Genomic DNA, 19,776 nt, shown 5'->3' on the forward strand with positions numbered 1-19,776 from the left:
CGTAGTGACCTCCCGGCCTGGTACAGTGGTCTCCCGTAGTGACCTCCCGTAGTGACCTCCCGACCTGGTACAGCAGTCTCCGATAGTGACCTCCCAGCCTGGTACAGTGGTCTCCCATAGTGACCTCCCGACCTGGAGCAGCGGTCTCCCATAGTGACCTCCCGGCCTGGTACAGCGGTCTCCCATAGTGACCTCCCGGCCTGGTACAGCGGTTTCCCATAGTGACCTCCCGGCCTGGAGCGGCGGTCCCCCATAGTGACCTCCCGGCCTGGTACAGCGGTCCCCCATAGTGACCTCCCGGCCTGGAGCGGCGGTCCCCCATAGTGACCTCCCGGCCTGGAGCGGCGGTCCCCCATACTGACCTCCCGGCCTGGAGCGGTGGTCTCCCATAGTGACTTCCCGGCCTAGTACAGCCGCCTCCCACAGCAGCCTCGTGGTGTGGCATGGTGACCTCCTGACTTCCCAGCATTGGCATGGCGACCTCCCATGTCGGCATGGCAACCACCTGGCCTGGCGCAGAGGCCTTCTCCCATAGGAGCCTCCCGGCGTGGCATGTTGTTGGCGCAGTGTGGAGCCAGGGCCTGGTGCAGACTGGAAACTAGGTGCCAGTACTGAAATTTTACTCTGTAATACTGGACATTTTATTTCTCTATTGTCTAGAATCTTGTAACTAAAGAAGCTGTGCCTAGGTACTTTTGTATCTAAATTAGTGCTGTAATTGGCAACGTATAAACTTTTCACTACACTCATTGAGTATATGTGACTGTAAAGACTATGCTACTTTATTCAAATCTATGAGCAGCAAATTAGGCTACAATACAGTCAGCCACTTCACCTAAGTCATTATTAAAGGTAACAAATAGTTGAGGCCCCAGACTGAATCTTATGGTACCTCACCAGTTAGAGATGGCCAACGTGAAACGATTCATGTATCTGTTACCTGTTAATGATCCAGCCTTCAATCTGTGCTAACATATTAATCCCTTATGCTATGAGCTCTTACTTTGTAAAGTAACATTTTACATGGCACCTGCTATTACCTCCTGAATAATAGAGTCCAGCACTGTCCAATGACAGATGTTAGAGCTGACCTATATTTTTATGCAGTCTCTCTCTCTCTCCTCCTTTCTTACAATTGCCATTTTCCAGTTCATTGGAACTTTTACTTAATCTAGGAAATTTTGAAATATTGTTAACTAATATGGCATGGTGGCTCAGTGGTTAGCACTGCTGCTTCACAGCACCAGGGACCTGGGTTCAATTCCAGCCTCAGGTGACTGTCTGTGTGGAGTTTGCATCTTCTCCCTGTATCTGTGTTGGCTTCCTGTGCGGGTTAGGAGGATTGGCCATACTAAAATGCCCAGGATATGCAGGGTTAAGTGGATTGGCTATGGTTAATATAGAGCTGTAGGAATGGGACAGGTCTGGGTGGGATGCTCTTTGGAAGATCAGTGTGGACTTAGTGGCCTGCTTCCACACTGTAGGGATTCTATGAATGCAAAAAATCACTTGCCATGTCCTTTAAGACCCTACGCTATGGTCACCAGGTAGGGACTTGTCATCTGTTAGTCCTATTAGCTTTTTGTGTACTTCTTTTCTCTAGTGATGGTGACAGTTTTTCCTTCCCTTTTACTCCCTGTGTTTCTATCCTAGGAATAATTTTTTATGTCTTCCATTGTAAAAGCAGATAATAAATGTTCAAAATCTTTGTCATATGTTTGCTTACCATTCACAATTCCCCAGTCTTACCCTCTAGGGAACCAATACATACTTTTTCTGTTCTTTTCCTATTTATATACTTGGAGTAGTATTTATTGTCTGTTTCCACATTTCTTGTTAGTTTTCCCTCGTACTCAAATTTTTCCCTTTTCGTTACATTTTTAGTCATCCTTTGCTGTTTTCTAGAATTTTTCGAACCTCCTGGCCTTACACTGATCATTGCTGCATTGAACATATTTTCTTTCAATTCAGTATGATCCTCAACTTCCTGAATAACCTATAGATGGTACATCTTTCTCGTAAAGTCTTTCTTTTGCAACGGAATACAACTTCATTGAGAGTTATGAAATATCTCCTTAAATGTTTGCTACTGCTTCTCTCTCATTCTAACTTTTAATGTGTTTTCCCATTCCAGTTTAGGTTAGAACATAGAACATAGAACAGTACAGCGTAGGCCTTTCGGCCCACGATATTGTGCCGACCTATTATCCTACTAAGATCAATAAAGTTACTTTGCTTTCCAACCTTTAATGCATTTATTTCAGTGTGAGACAATAGTTTTAGTCCGACAGTTCTCACCCTCAAACTAATTATAGATTACACTTGTTACCAGTGTCTTAAATATATGTGTTCTGAAGAAGTGTCACTGGACTCGAAACATTAACTCTGCTTTCTCTGCACAGATGCTGCCAGACCTTCTGAGTTTCTGTAGCAATTTCTATTTTTATCCTAAATATATATTTGTTGCATACCTGTCTGTGATACAGAAGTAAATAGCTTTGTTAATTTTTCAATGCAACTCTTGACTTCCATTTTGTAACTTAAAACTGGGTGACTGTTCTTTAATTATCTGGTTGGATCCTTGTGTAACCTAATTGCTTTCAGTTCCCAGGCTGGCATTTAAATAGGTATCAGCACACTCTGCAGAAACACACAGGCCATTCATTTATTCTACAAACTTGGGCCTATGAGACACTAAGGGTTCTAACATAGTTCTTAAAAAGATGTCCCACCCCTTAAGGCCATATTGCATTACAACAGTGACTACATTTCAAATGTATTTAAAGGCTGTAAGTCACTTTATGAGGTTCTGAAAGTTGATATATAAATGCAAGTTCTTCCATTCTCTGTAAAGTCGACTTTCCTAATTTCTTTTTACTCTCTTAAACTTTATTACTTAATGTAAGATGATTTGGAATGTTGCAGAGTATGCTTCATACAAACAAGCAACAAGTGTAGGCCACTCAGCCCTTCAAGCCTGCTCTACCATTCAACAAGATGACGGCTGACCTATTTTAACCTCAAATCTACATTCCTGCATACCCCCAATAATCTTGCACCCCCTTGCTAACTGTGTCTATTATTTCTCCTAATCAACCAGTTGAGGGTATTTTTCTGTCTCTAAGTGAATTCTTTTGGCAAGTTTTGAGTAAAACAGCTTGTTTCTTGGCTCCAGTTTTTCCTTGCTTTTCCAATTATGAGGAAGGGGAATAATAGAATGTAAGAACAGCGATCTGGAGCAGACTATTCAGCCCCTTGAACTTGTTCTACCATTTATAACTATCACGGCTGATCTCATCATAGCCTCAACTCTGCTTTCCTGTCTGCTCCCCATAACCCTTTAATCCATCACTAATTAAACATCTGTCTACTTCCTATTTAAATTGACTCAATGATGTCAATAGGCAATAGATAAGTGAGTGTGAGTGCTCTACAACTGTCATTTCTTCTTAGTATTTTGAAAAATATGACATTTATGGCTATTTGTAGAATGGATTGCCACTAATGTCAGATAATAAAACTAGGTGACAGCTGACTGTATCTCTTAAGTTACCTATATCCTGTAACAGAGATCTTAAATCAAGGGTTTTAGGGAGATTGATTTCATAACAGGTGCAATGTGTAAGGCTCTGAGCCTGCTTCCTGGCTAAGAATACTCTGGATTTTTAAAATTCTCTTGCAGGATGTGGGTGTCACTGGCTGGGCCCAGCATTTATCGCCTGGCCCTAGTTGCCCTTGAGAAGGTGGGGGTGATCTGCCTTCTTGAATCGCTGCAGTCCATGTGCTGTAGGTAGACACATAATGCCATTAGGGAGGGAATTCCAGGATTTTGACCCAGCGACACTGAAGGAATGGTGATATATTTCAGGATGATGAGTGACTTGAAGGGGAACTTGCAGTGGCAGTGTTCCAACCACAAATTAATTCAGTTTGAGGGCTATTCAATTTACAAGGGTTAGTTTATTTTTGGTGTTGTTTTGGGAATGTTGTTGAGTCAAATAGATCCATATTTGTTCTGATACATGTCAAATAAAATGTCACAAAATCCCTGCAGTTTGGAGGCAGGCCATTCAGCCCATTGAGTCCACACTGACTGTCCAAAGAACATCCCACCCACACCCCTAATGTATCCCTATAAACCTACATTCCCCATGGCTAATCCACCTATTCTCCACATCCCTGGACACTATGGACAGTTTAACATGGCCAGTCCACCTAACCTGCACATCTTTGGAATGAAAACAAAGTTGCTGGAAAAGCTCAGCATGTCTGGCAGCACATGTGAAGGAAAAAACAGGGTTAACATTTTGGGTCTGGTAACCCTTCCTTAGAAGTTTGGCCTGTGGGAGGGAACAGGAGCACCCAGATGAAACCCACATAGACATGGGGAAAACACGCAAATTCCACACAGACAGTCAGCTGAGGCTGGAATCGAACCCAGGTTCCTTGCGAGGTAGCAGTGCTAACCACTGAACAACCACCACTCCCATGTCAAGTTGCTTCCACTCTGTCTCCATAAGGCCCTTCCATTCTGAGTCTTTGAAAACAGAATGTATTGTTTTCCCCTCCCCTCTTGCTCCCAATTGACTCATGTCTGTAATACAAGGCTTTGATTCAGTAACACCAGATTTTGTACAAAAATGACGACATTTTATGATATCTGAAACAAAATTATTAATAAAAGCAATTAAGACTAAAAGAGATAGTACGAACTGCCGATGCTGGAGTCAGTGATAACACAGTTTGGAGCTGGAGGAGCACAGCGGGCCAGGCAGCATCAGAGGATCAGGAAAGTTGAAGAAGGGTCCCAACCTGAAACGTCAGCTTTCCTGCTCCTCTGATGCTGCCTGGCCTCCTGTGTTCCACCAGCTCTACACTGTGTTATTTCTTATAATTAAGATTAAAATGTTGCTTGACATATATTCAAGATCAGCCATGTAAAGATTCTATTCTAATATTCTAAAGATCTGTCAAACATTTGTGTATCAAAATGGGGTGGAGTTAGCAGACAGCAATTTGGCATCAGAAGAATTTACAAACATCACACACTGAATTTCCAGATCCTGTTGATGGTTGGAATGGAGATGAATGGCTCCCAGATATCATTCTCCACCTTTACAGAAGCAGCAAGGAGTCAGTAAGGCTCTTTAATGGTCTAATGGGGACCAGTTGAAAGGGATTTTCCAGATTTCTGCACTGGCCAGTTTAACAACCTTGAGATTGACATCCAGCATCTATCTGGGGCACTAGCATTCCAGGAAATCCCTCAAGGGCCTGTTTGACCACCTGAATATTAGCACAACAAAGACATGCCCATTCTACCTCTTCACAACAACACAGGTGACTGCTGTGTTTAAAAAAAATGGCTGGTGAGATGCCAGCTCCATGTTGAAATATCCTGTCTGTGCTTACTATCGATTACTCTGCCTTAAACAATAAAGAAATTACCGGAGAAACTCAGCAGGTCTGGCAGCATCTATAGAGAGAAAGCAGAGTTCTGAAGAAGGGTCATTGGACCTGGAACATTAACACTGTTTCTCTATCCACAGAGAGTTTCCCCAGCAATTTCTGTCTTTTGTTTCAGATTTCCAGCATTCATAGTTCTTTCTTTCATTTATATAACAGTGTCTTCCTCCTGTTGGGGTGGTATGCTTCGAATAGTCACTGGAAGTGACCTATCTGTTGTCCTTAACTGAACAAGGAACCTGAATCTGTGTCAATTAAGAACCTCCATGAAAATCTCTGGTCAGTGACTGACTCCTCTGGAGTAAGTCCAGGAGCCAGCAAAAATTCCAACTCCTGATTCCTGCCCAAAGAGTGAAGCCAGGCCCCAAGTTCATGTTGGATCCCTGCATTAATTTATCATTTAACATTGACCATTGAGGGAATTTGCGATGTATTTATTGAACAGAGTGTTGCCACTTGATTATGCACTAGCAGGTTCAGGAACAGCTTCTTTCCAGCCATTACCAGACTTCTGAATGGCCTCTAGCCTCAAATAATGCAATGTAAGTTGTATGCCTCTAAGTCTTTTAGATCTGTACATCCTTTGCTTGCTGTGATCTACCTGTACTGCTCATAAACAAAGCTTTTCACTGTATTTTGGTAAACGTGACAATCAATCAATCAGTCAATTAATCAATCCTAGACACAGGGCTAGTGGTGAGTTGTATCCCAGAGGGAGCCCAGACATTTAGGAGAGACAGGAAAATGAACTTCCAATGAACTTATTTTTGACAGGGTATCGCTGGTGCTGAGTGGTTGTTCATCAGCTGGAACTTAACAAATGCTTGTTATTTGCTCGAATTTCTCTCTGAGTAAGATTGATTGCTTTGATAGAAGCTGAAATACTCTGCTTTTTTTCTTAACAGCTGTTTGTGTCCTTGGCAACAAGCTTTACTATAATGGGCAGAGGGTGACAGAATGGAAAGCACCAGGAGAGTGCCGTCTCTTGGAATGTAAGGTAGGAATTGATTAAATATCACACAAATCAACTTAATTTTAAATGTAAACTTCAGTACATAAATGCAAGAATATGCTGTGTTTTCCAATTTGCAAATTATTATTTATTTAGTTTGTTTTTAGAATATGGGTGACATGGTTCTATTGCTGGGATAATTTGATGTGGGCTTTGCCCATGAACAATCTACCAACAGTTCCAGAGTTTTGATGATGAAGGATCAGTTAGAATAGAATCATTCCCAGCAATAAGAAAAATACTAAGAGACAGACTTGCCATCCATGGTTAACAAAAACAAATGTCAAAGATAGTATTGCATTCAACGATAAGACATATAGATCTGCAAAGATAGGTGGCAGGTCCAAAGATCGGCTAGAATATAAAAAAAAGCAAAGAATTACTGAAAGATTAAGAGAGAAATAATAGAATACGCAAGAAAGTTAGCCAAAAATATTAAAACAGATTAGCAAAGTTTCTTCAGATATTTTAAAAAGAAAAGAGTTAAAAATGTAAGTGTTGGTCCTATGGAATATGTGTCTGGTGATTTCAAATTGAAGGCTAAAAATCTGTGAGCTGTAATCTTGCATCTTTTGCCCGCTTTACTACTGGATTCTATTCAAAATTGAGACTTTTTCTCCTGGTTTATTGTTGCTAATTTTTGCCTAGTTAAATATCGAGAAAAATGGGGAAGGCAATGTAGCTGATGGAGCTTATGTTCACATGCGTCATTTTAACAATCCTGAACAACGGTAAAACAAATTATCAGTGTAAATGAGGAATATGCTCAGCAACTTCAATGCTTTTAGTCTCAGTTAGACAAATATAAAAAAAAATGTTCAGTGTTTACTTTCTGGCAGATGTGTAACTTACACATATGTAGATGTTCAGTCATTGCTAATAACCAACTGTTTTCTAAGTATTTCAAAATGTAATTTATTCTTAACTCTAGTTACTAATTTTTCAATCATAATGATCTGTTTATAAAAAGGTTTCTGCCCTTCAGCTCTGGTTGTCTTCATGCATGTACAAAGTTGGACTGCAAATCACATTGGAATTGAAATCAAATTGTGTCAAATTCAAACCTCTCCCACTCAGCCATTGGCCAGGAAGTTCAAAAGGACCAGATTGGATAATAGATTTTCCCTGCTTCTGAAAATTCCAGCTGTCCCACAAGAGATGTGCCAACATTTCAGATAAACTGGGCTGCTCCAACCAAAACAAAAGAGACAGGTGGCATGTGCTAGTTACTGGCATAAGATTTCCACTCCTAGGAATCTGGAACACAATGGTTCATTTCTACAGTTATGAAGTATTCAGGCCCATTTATACAATTGTGCTACAGGATTGGCTGCCTGAAGAAGATTGCCTGAAGGAAAAGCTTGCTATTTAGAAAGGACTGAGCTTTCTGTCTGAAAGCTGTGAAAATTATGACACGTTCCATTTTCTAATTCAAAATGTACTTCTAATAAGTACCATCTCAGAGAACTGTGCAGCTTTCCAAAATCTTTAAATATTTTTAAGGCAGAGCTGGATAGATTGTTGCTGACCAAGGGAATGAAAGATTACTGGGGGATATGAAGGAATGGAGAGTTGAGGTTAAAATCAGAGCAGTCTGATCTTATTTGAATGGTGTAGCAGGCCGAATGGCCCACTCTTGTTCCTTGTTCATTTGTATGTATACTCTCAGCACCTTGTGAGTGCATAGTTTGTGCAGCAATACTAAGTGAATAAAATTTTGGAAGTATCCTAGCACAACTTTAGCTTAGTTTGGGATCTTTCCTTCGTCTAAGACATAAAACACAATAGTGTGTGATAACACAAAAATATGACATCCTGATATCCACTCCCAGGTCAGACACACACAGTGTTGGGTGAACTCTCAGCCGTGCAATCCCAACCTTTAAAAATATGGCCACCCATTTGGCTTCCAGTTTTTGGTCTGCTGGGATCGGGTTAGGCTGGGCGATCCTGGTAGGACCATGAAGCTTGCCAGGTTTGGAGGCAGGCTATCTGGCAGGCCTACCTCAGAGATCCAACTCAAAGTCCAACCTGTAAAAACAAAGAGTAGATGATGAATACTGCCTCCCCAACTCTCTCACCAATCACCCATCCACATGGACCCGTGCTAGCCCATGTACTCTCCCTGTCTCGCTGCCAGCTATAACCACACGTCAAACTATGTCCCTCTACCCAACCTCATGACCCTGTGTAGGCCCCTTGCGAATTTAGTGTCAATTCATTCCAATGCATTTCTCTGCTCACCAAACTTTTCCCTTGTACCTACGATATCAACTCACTCAGTATCCACCATGGGCTACCTCAGGGCTCAGGTCTAATCTGCTCAATTGGGGTTTCAAAGTAAAGGGATACCAAAATCAGACTTGAGTGAAGGCAAGTAATGGACAAGTGACTCTACCTATCATACATGGGCTGTAGTGGTTCATGAAGACAGCTCCCCACCACCTTCTCAAGGACAACTAGGGATGGGCAATAAATGCTGACCCAGTCAGTGATGCCCACATCCCATGGGTGAGTAAAAAATTTTGCCCCAATCCCACCAAAGCAAAACTGGGAAATGCCTCTTTGGGTAGGTGGGATTTTGGATTTCCAATCATTTCCACATTGTTTTTCCACTTCAGAAAAACTTTCTGATATGGACAAAATCTGTGCTAACAAATCTCATCCCACGCTGAATGTTTAGAGAGTATCACCCAACCTTTCAGACAACATGTCATCAAATTTCTTTGCATACTTGAAAAATTGGACAATACTGTCTTAATTTTCATCCTTTTTTTCCAGATTGGACTGGCAGTACCTGTGTGTGTTACAGCTAGATATTAATTCCCTTTTAGAGTCCTCTCTTTCATTTATACTTTTGTTTCAACTAAATTTACTTTGATTTATTTAATGTTTAAACTAAAATCTTGTACTGTTCTTGATTAGCAGGTGAAACTATCACTATTTATAATGCTTTGTTGTTTAACCCCAAGAATCTGAGGTGTGGTGGAAGGATGGTATATTTTCAATTTGACATACAGATGGTAAAAATGACCTTGAAGACCAATTATCAATATAGAAACCATTTAAATTATAGAAATGAAAGTTGATGTTTTCTACGAGGGACAACTGGTTGACATAAAGTCAGGAAAGTGAGAGAAATTTACAACATGGAGAGATGCCTCTTGTATGCCAAAGGACAACTAGGGATGGGCAACAAATACAACTTAGATCTCAAGAGTGGAATAAAAAATGTTTAAACTTACCCTTAGGTCTCAATCCTGTCCAAGTCTAATGAATAAAAGACAACTAGGTGCAGAGCTGGATGAACACAACAGGCCAAGCAGCATCATAGGAGCAGTAAGGCTGACGTTTTGGGCCTAGACCCTTGCTCCTATGATGCTGCTTGGCCTGCTGTGTTCATCCAGCTCTGCACCTTGTTGTCTCAGATTTTCCAGCAACTGCAGTTCCTACTATCTCTAATGAATAAAAGTTTACTTTAGAACTATTTGGAAGATGTCTGGCAAAATAAACTGGGGTAACTTCAAATGGCTTCCATTGGGAATGGAACAACAAGGCAGACAACTTGATGCTTACCAGCCAATTTGTCCAAGGTTGTGGAAATGATTTGGAAACATTTCCAGTTCTAGAGTACTGACTTATTTCCCCTGCTCGATTTGCAGATATAAAGAGTAAAAGTTAAATGATGATAAGAGTTGACAAAAAATTACCATAGCCTTCCTGAAGATGAACACCTCTGAGCATTAAAATGTACAATTGCAAACAGTTGACATATAATCTTTGAAGGCACAAAAATTAAGTGGTCATTTTGTAATAAAATAATGCAATGATTCTGTTCAATGCAATAAGAAGTCTGTTTTAGGAAGTAATGATTTTTTTCCTAAACAATTAGAGCTCTGAAGTGACAAAGTGGTGATTCTTTAATGAGTTGACTTAACATCTTCTGCACCACTTGACAGGGCAAATCAATGCAACGTGTTCAATATTCGAGCTGTCCTTCGCTGCCTTGCTCACGATCAAATCAAATCTCCCTGACAAACAGCTGCTGTAAGGTTTGCAGAGGTAAACAGTTTAAGGATCTTTATCGAAGTTTAAATCTAACTCAGGATCATTGCAGCACGGGTGACATCCACATTGTTCCACTTTATGAATTGGTTAATCAAACCTTTCCAGTCAACCATTTCACACAAACTCCAGATGTAGTGAATATGAACAACTGCTTTGCGTAAAATGGTCTTTTTTTATTGAGGCAACGCAATGTAATTCTTAAACAAAAACAAAAACAGAAATTGCTGGAAAAGCTCAGCAGGTCTGGCAGCATCTGTGGAGAGAAATCAGAGTTAATGTTTCGGGTTCAGTCGCCCTTCACCCTGACCTGTTACTGTGTGGTACAATGTTTCTGAGAATTAATGATCTCTGTTCCTTGCGCAAGATAAAATCTAAATTCAAAGTCATGCATGCATCATGCCACGTCTAACCCTAACCCTGACTCTAACCTTTTGTGCGATATGGAGCGGAAGGTCACAGCTCTCCACTGGTGAGTTTTCTTTCTCATCCAAGTCAGTATAATGTTCTACAATTGCATTAAGTTCATTGGGGAACTCCATGGCAAGAAAAAGAATTGCTTTTGGCTAATGATGGACAGGCGCAAATCATCCACTATTTTGTGGAGGATTGGAACTCACGCTATGTCTATTTTACTGCATATGGATATGGATAGCTGGATATGTATTTTATGGATTTATAACAGGGAGTGATGTTAATGCATTATTCTAGTGGTGTGAGTGCCCATTAAATTTCCAGATCCATTAATCCTGACTAGAGGCTTTTGATGATATCAGTGAGGGGTGCTGGATGGAAAAATATTTCTCCAGTAAACCACTCTTCTCCGAAAAGGCTCTCTTACAGACAAACTGCAGCCTCTCCTCATGTACTACACTGTTCACAGTGACAAGTGGAACACCAAAGGCTGTTCTATTTCCTGCTGCATTTGGCATTGCCAACTATGGACATGGTCATTCTGTAAACTGATTCCATTCAAAAGAATATCAATCTTTTGGCAATTTAAATAACTTGTGATGAGCAAATAATCCTCTAATCAGGCCAGCAAAACATTGGAGCCAACTTGAATGAAGTGATTAAGATAATAGTCATCTTTATCTCCAAAGCACTTTAATTTGATAATCGTGATTTTCAGGTTTGTCTCCTTTGGGTCATAGCATGCTATAGCATAGAACAAAGGCCCTTTGGCCCATTGCATCCATGCTTTAAAAAAACAGCCACCTTACTATTATCATAGAGTCCCTGCAGTGTGGAAGCTGGCCATTTGACCCATTGAGACCATGCTGACCCTCTGAACAGCATCCTAACCAGACCCATCCCCCCCACCCCCTCCCTGTAACCCTTCATCTCCCATCGCTAACCTGCTTATCCTACACATTCCTGGAAACTATGGGCTATTTAGTATGGCTAATTCATCTTACCTGCACATCTTTGGACTGTGGGAAGAAACCAGAGCACCCAGATGAAACCCACAGTCATGGGGAGAACATGACACTGCACTGACAGCTGCCTGAGGGTGGAATTGAACCTGGGTCCCTGGTGCCGTAAGGCAGCAGTGCAAATCACTGAGCCACTGTGCCACCCTAATTATAGTCCCATTTTCCAGCACTTGGCCCATGGACTTGGATGCTTTGACCTCACAAATACACATCTCAACATTCTTTCACACGTGAATTTAGCTGATGGGAACTGACGGATTTTCATGACATGGCAAATGGGTTCTTTGGCAGTGCATCCACCAAGCAGAATCATAGACATAAATGCTACATTAAATAAAGCTGTCCATCTTTGAGTGCGGAGTTAGATCTCAGGCCTAAATAGCTCTGTGCTGTGCCAAAATGAAGGAACGTTGCCTGCAACGCCTATTAGATTACAAGGAAGACTTCATCAATAAAAAAAAATCACTCCAATTGTTCTTTCCCAATGTAGGTAATGACTTTTGTGCTGATGGCCCCAAATGCGTTGAGAATTCTGAATGTGTCAATTTGGAGGCTGGTGCTATCTGCAAATGCAAAAGTGGCTTTACGCCTCTCCGTGATGATGAAGCCTACTGTGAAGGTTAGTGTGTATGCATCTACACCGTACACAGACCCAGGGCTATGTTCATCTTTAGTAATTATACAAAAGGAACACTGGGTCAGGAGTAGGCCATTCAGCCCATCTGGCCTGCTTGCCTTCAGTTAGATCATGGCTGATCTGCATCACTACTCCAGTTATCTAGATACCCTTACCTCACAAAATTCTATAGATCTTAATTTTGAAAGCTGCCATTGGTCCTAGATTCACATATCTTTGTGACTGGGAGCTGCAAATTTGTACAATCTTAAATGCTCGTAATGGTATTTGTGTTACAGAACAAGTGTAAGTGAGATTTGTGTCCCATATAAAATATTTGTACACAGTCATATTTTTAAGCCATTACTTCAGAGTGAACGTTTGCATCTTCAGATCAATTTTAAACTACGACCACATGATAAAACCAGTGATGCAGTCCAGCTTGCCATGATGGAGGAGTTACAAAATATATTTATATTCAAATCAATGCAAATGAAAAATCAGCAAGTTTCAATAAAAGGCAGATAATCCACCCCATTATAACTTTCCCCAGTATTGTGATGCTGCAACATCCTTTTGTTGAGATGCTGGTTTCACAATAAAATGTATCATATTGAGACATTAAGAGTGAAACTACAACTGCATGAGACTTCTTTGGGAGTTCATTTGATTGTATTTAAGTTTTCATAAGTGAGTCAACTGTGTAATTCAAAATGGCCAAGTTGCAAGTGAGTAACTGTTAGCCTCATGTTGACAGTAAATCAATTTAAACAACTACCACCATATGTGCTACTTACTACATTGCCAGATTGATTTTTTTCTTGAATTGGGTATTTGAAACTGGCAGGTTGGGAATAAATAATTTAATGACGCTCTGCTCAAATGTGGAAATGTGAGTTTCATTTCTGTAGTCCAGGGAGTACATGTAGATTATACACAAACAAAATGGTAGCTTGCTTTGCTGTATTGGTGTATTGTGCTATGGAATAGCTGTTTGAATTTGCAAGAATTATATTGTTCAAAATGGTCAGTTTCTTCTTTACCAGGCCATTGGAGAAGCTGCTGAAAGGAGGAGCGGTATTGTCCAGGGATAAGGCTGTGTTAACTGGAGCAGTGTAGCCTGATCCGTACTTGAAAAGTCACAATGATTCCAGATCCAGTTCAGATTAGATTTCAAAATTCTCAAGCTTATTCCCCCTATGGTTTTGCTTCTGCCCCATCTCTGTAACATTTTCTGTGTTCTACAGCTCTCCAAGAATGCTGTCCCACCATTTGTGGTCTCTTGGGCATCCTCCACTTCCTTCAATTCACACTTAGCAGTTTTGCTTACAACATTGTCAGCCCTAAGCTCTCTGACATTTCATCCCAAACCTTCTCCACCTCCTGCTCAGAGCAGAAATAGAACATTGAGTCCATTAAGTCTGTTCTGCCATTCAATGAGATCATAACTGATCTGATCATCCTCATCTCCATTTTCCTGCCTTTTCCCCATAAACCTTGATTCTCTTACTGATTAAAAATCTATCTCAACCTTGAATATACTTAATCACCCAACCTCTACAGTCCTCTGCTGCAAAGAATTTCACAAATTCAGTACACTCTGAGAGAAGAAATTCCTAATTATCTCTGTCTTAAATGGGCAACCGCTTATTCTAAGATTTGCCTTTTGGTCCTCGACTCTCTCACAAGGGGAAACAACCTTTCTGCATTTACCCTGTCAAGTCCCTAAGAATCTTACATATTTCAATATGATTGTCTCTCATTCTTTGAAACTTCAATGAGTAGAAGCTCAAAGAAAATCCCTCCATACGTAGTATCAGCCCTGAACTTTCTCTGGGCTGCCAGCAATGTCAGTATGTCTTTCATTAGAGAAGGGGCTCAAAACTTTTCTCAGTAATCTAGCTGTGGTGTGACTTGTGCCCTATGTAGTTTTGGCAAAACCTCCCTCCTTTTATATTCCATTCCCTTTGAAATAAAGGCCAACATCCATTTGCTTTCCCTACAGCCTGGTGAACTTAGATGCTAGCTTTTTATAAAGTATGCGCAAGGACTTCCAAATCCATCTGTGCTTTCTGCAGTCTTTCTCCGTTGAAATAATGTCCAGCTCCCCTATTGTTCTGGTTAAAGTGCATAACTTCACATTTTCCTACATTATATTCCCATCTACCAAGTTTTTGCCCAGTCACTCAACTGGTCTGTATCCCTCTGTAGACTCTTTATCCTTACTGCTTGCCTTCCTACTTATTTTTGTGTCATCCGCAAACTCGGTGACAGTACATTCATTTTTGACATCTAAGTCATTAATAAATATTGTAAATAATTGTGGCCCAGCACTGATCACTGTGGCACACCACTAGTTACAGGTTACATCCTGAAATTGCTCTCCTTGCTCCAACTCTTTGTTTTCTATTAGCTAGCCAATCATCTCTTCATACCAATAAGCAACCTCCTACACTGTGGTCACTTACCTTCAGCAGTATAATGTATGGTACCTGATCAAACACCTTCTGAAAATCCAAATATACTACATCCACTGCTTCCAGTTTATCTATCATGCTCATTACCTCCTTACAGAGTTCTACTAACTTTTTTTAGGCATGATTTTCTGTTTGTGGAGCTACACTCTTTCTGATCATATTATGTATTACTAAATGCTTTGCTATTGCACCCTTTATACACGACACTAACATATTCCCAATAACAGATGTTAAGCTAACTGGTCTGTAGTCACATTTTATCATCTCCTTCCCTTTTTAAACAAAGGTGTTACATTTACATATTTCCAATCTTTTGGGATTTGAAGATTAATGTATCTACTCTCACTTTTTTTAATATTCCAGGATGCATCCCAATCACCTGTTTCCCTAGCACTTTATCTTTCATGATAGTTATTATATTTGTTTCCTTTTCTCCTTTGTCTCCGTCATTATTTTCACAATGCTGTTAGTGTTTTCTATTGTAAAGACTGATACAAAGTATTTATTCAACTCCTCTGCCATTTCCTGGTTCCCCTTTACCAATTCACCAGCCTCTTTCTCCAAGGGACCTATTTTAACCTCTTTCTTGTTCTTTAGAAGCTCTTGCAGTCCACGTTGATATTACTTGCTAGTTTACTATCAAAGTTCATCCTCTCCCTCTTTAATTTTTTTGGTAGCCTTGTGTTGGTTTTTAAGACTCTCCCAATGATCTGACTTTCCATCTTTGCTACATTGTATGTTTTCTCATTTCATATGATGTTATCCTTAACTTCATTGGTTGGCTTATCTACTTCCTGGAATATATTCTGGGATATATCTTTTCAATGAATCACGAGCTAATATAAAACACTACTCAGAACCGTTCCCTTTGATTAAGAACCAGGAGATCCACTTAATGGGTCTAGGCCTGAAACGTCAGCCTCTCTGCTCCTATGATGCTACTTGGCCTGCTGTGTTCATCCAGCCCTGCACCTTGTTGTCTCGGATCCACTTAATATGCCTACTTTGGCTCAGTGTTCATTACTGACTGATTATGTTCTTTTAAAGCAACTTGGAACACTTTTATTATGAAAACGGAAGGGCACTACATAAATTCAAGGTGATGTTGCTGTAGGGTTTGGAGAATAAGGAATAGCATATATTTGAGTGTTTGCAAAGGTTTTTGTATGGTGCAAATTACCTGTGTATCAGGTTCATTTTTTCTATAATTTCCCATTCACAACAGGTAAGGAACAGGACTAGACAGGATAGATGCAGGAAGGATTTTCCCAATGACTAGGGAGTTGAGAACCAGGGGTCATGGTCTAAGGATACAGGGTAGACCATTTAAGATTGAGATGAAGAGAAATATCTTCACCCAGAGAGTGGTGAGCCTGTGGAATTCTCTGCCATGGAAAGTGGTTGAGGCTGAAATATTGAAAGTTTTCGAGAAGAAGTTAGATATAATTCTTCGGGCTAAAGGGATCAATGGATATGGGGAGAAAGTGGGAACAGGGGACTGAGTTGGATGTTCAGCCATGATCATATTGAATGGTGGAACAAACTTAAAGGCCGAACGGCCTACTCCTGTTTTTAGTTTCCATGTTTCTACGCTTCTAGGAGGAGTTGGTCATATTGCACTGTCATGAAGTACAGTCACAAGTTGAGAATTTACATCAGCAACACTCTGCTATTCCATCTCTACATTCCTTCATACAACGATGGCCAAAGGGTAATGCATCAATTACATTGATGGGTGCCACAAGGGCTGAAATTGCAAACTCGACAAGGACCATTTGTCCATGGATAAGTTGGGCTTTGGATGGTGGTGACCCAAACAATGTACAGCAATAAAATGGTGTGAAAAAGAAGGTTAACATTAAGCATTTCTCACAAGCTGCAGTGAAGTAGCACACTTATTTCACAGAGGAAGCAAGACACAAAAGGCTTTCAAACAGAGTTGGTTGTGATAGTCAATTATATGAGCGAAGAATACTTGGAATTCAGTTATGAACAAGACATCTTATTAGATGTGTGGAGGCGTAACTCCTAAGGGAATTTGATACTATTCTTTAAATTTCATTGTGGAATTTCGAACACAGGCCACTAATATTATTAGCTCACACATGGGAAGGAATATTGGATTTACGGAGAAGTGGAGTAATCCCACGAGGCTTTAAATGACTGGCAGAGTCTGAATAAAAGCCAGTACAAAAGGTCGTTTGGAAAGGTACAGTAATCTACTTTTCACAGTGAGCAAAAAATACATGAGGCTCAACTATCTGTAGTGAGCATTACAAAGCTGCAGTGATTGGGAAGCCTGCCAGTGTACAAGTAGATGCTGTCCTCTTCAGGTAAAACTGTCACTGATATTAACATTTGACACCAAATCATCCAGACATCTCTATATATGTGTAAGTGTTTATGTCTGTGTGTTTGTATTTCTGTGTGTGTGCTTATGTGTGCATGTGTCTGTGTATTTGTATTTCTGTTTGTGTGTGTGTATGTGTGTTTGTGTTTGTGTTTCTATGCGTGTTTGTGTGTCTGTGTTTGTGTGTGTTTGTGTTTGTATGCGTGTGTTTGTGTGTCTGTGTTTGTGCGCGTGTGTGTCCTGCATGAAAAATATTCTGTAACTTGCTTCTGACATTAAAATAAACTGAATTGGGGAGAAAGCATGGCACTGATCACTCTATGTGAAATCAAAGCTATTTTATTAGTCTGTATACACACATGCTGAATTTATCAGGAATAATCCATACCCAAAATTGATCATAGTATCTTCCCAAATTGTAGTATATACATGTGGGGAGTGGTTGGTTTGTGAAGCAGTGTGATACCAATAAGCGTGTGTTTGATTCCTATCACTGCCTGAGGTCACGATGAAGGACTATCCTTCTCAACCTCTCCCCTTGTCTGAGGTATGATTACCCTCAGGTTAAATCACCATCATTCATCTCTGTCTAATGAGAGAGCATCCCTATGATCTGGTAAGACTATGGCGACACAACAATTACATTTATAAAGCAGGCATATGAATGTAAAAGACAGGAGAGTGCTGGAGAAACTCAGCAGGTCTGTTATCAGACAACTGTGGATAGAGGAAATAAAGTCAACATTTTGGATCCAGTGACCCTTCGACTGAACTGCTCCACCAGCAAAAGAATTCAAAACAACCAAAAAAAAGTAGTTCTGATGAAGGGTCAACTGGACGTAAAATGTCGACTCTGCTTTCTCTCTCCACAGATGCTGCCAGACCAGCTGAGTTTCTCCAGCAATTTCTTTTTTCAGCAGAAATTTTCAGCATCTGCAGTTCTTTGTTTTGTATGAATGTATTGGGTGATCTGGTTCAGAGAGTTTGTTTTTAAAACTAAAGAAAAGGCACCTGTACTGACAAGCTTTAAAAGTTGGGGAATATCTAGTTTTCTTTTAGGCAAATTCCAATCTTTTTAGATTTTCTAAGCTCATTACATTTATAGCTATAATCGTTCACGAATTTCAGTGATACATATTTTATTAAATATATCCACCATCTACAAGGCTCAAGTCAGGAATACTCCCCACTTGCCTGGATGGGTTCCAACAACACTCAAGAAGCTTGACACCATCCAGGACAAAACAGCCACTTGATTGGCATTACATCTACAAGCATCCACTCCCTCCACTACCGACGCTCAGTAGCAGCAGTGTGTACTATCTACAAGGTGCACTGCAGAGTTTCACCAAAGATCCTCAGACAATGCCTTCCATACCCATAACAAAGACAGCAGATACATACCTCCCCCACAGCAAGTTACCTCCAAACAACTCACCATCCTGAGTTAGCGATATATCACTGTTCCTTCATTGTCACTGGGTAAAATCTTGGTATTACCTCCTGGAATTGTGGGTCAACCTACAGCACATGGACTGTAGCGATTCAAGAAGGCAGCTCGCCACCACCTTCTCAAGGGGCAACTAGGAATGGGCAATAAATGCTGGCCCGGCCAGTGATGCCCACACCTCATGAATGAACAAAAAGTCTCTCAAACCAGATGTTGTGATCCCGTATCTTTTGGAATAGAATAGAATAGTCATTTATTGTCTCTTGTACGTTTTACAAAAAAAGATGAAGTGTTTAAGCCACCATACCAATGCGCCTATATTAATAACAGAATGCATAGATAAGAAAAAGATGATGAAAAGTTAAGACAAAGACCATCTTAGTTAAATTCCTGGGTTTGAGAAAAGACAGTCTTGCTGTAAGGCTGCCATGCTAGTGGAGTACTGGGCTGGAAACCGCTGTCAAAGCATGCCATCTGTACTGGGACTACAGCAATCCCAGGCCGCAAGACTCCACAGAAACTGCCTCAAGGAAGAATATTGTCACCGATCCCAGGAAGGAAGACATCGCAAAAGCCATCTAAAGGAATCTGGAGCCAACCCATGCGATGGAATCCTGGGCTTTTTTTATTCCTTTATTCATTCGCGGGACGAGGGTATCGCTAGCTAGGCAGCATTTATTGCCGATCCCTAATTACCCAGAGAGTAGTTCAGAGTCAACCACATTGCTGTGGGTCTGGAGTCACATGTAGGTCAGGATGACAGTTTCTTTCCCTAAAGGACATTAGTGAACCAGGTGGGTTTTCCCAACAATTGACAATGGATTCACAGTCATCATTAGATTCTTAATTCCAGATATTTTATTGAATTCAAATTCCACCATGTGCCGTGGTGGGATTCGAACCC

The 19,776-nt window shown here is 40.6% G+C and overlaps 1 protein-coding gene across 1 annotated transcript in view; it reads left to right on the top strand.

The window, feature by feature from the left end:
* Window positions 1-19,776, top strand: part of LOC109928903 (protein kinase C-binding protein NELL2-like) — a 223,256-nt gene that overhangs the window by 75,737 nt on the left and 127,743 nt on the right. Inside the window, exons 10-12 of the mRNA XM_048607573.1 lie at window positions 6,372-6,463; window positions 10,438-10,540; window positions 12,470-12,598. Of these exons, the coding sequence (XP_048463530.1) occupies window positions 6,372-6,463; window positions 10,438-10,540; window positions 12,470-12,598 (324 nt within the window). The remainder of the gene's footprint in view (window positions 1-6,371; window positions 6,464-10,437; window positions 10,541-12,469; window positions 12,599-19,776) is intronic.

Source organism: Rhincodon typus, chromosome 18 (assembly GCF_021869965.1).
Source record: "Rhincodon typus isolate 14 chromosome 18, sRhiTyp1.1, whole genome shotgun sequence".
Classification (NCBI taxonomy): domain Eukaryota; kingdom Metazoa; phylum Chordata; class Chondrichthyes; order Orectolobiformes; family Rhincodontidae; genus Rhincodon; species Rhincodon typus.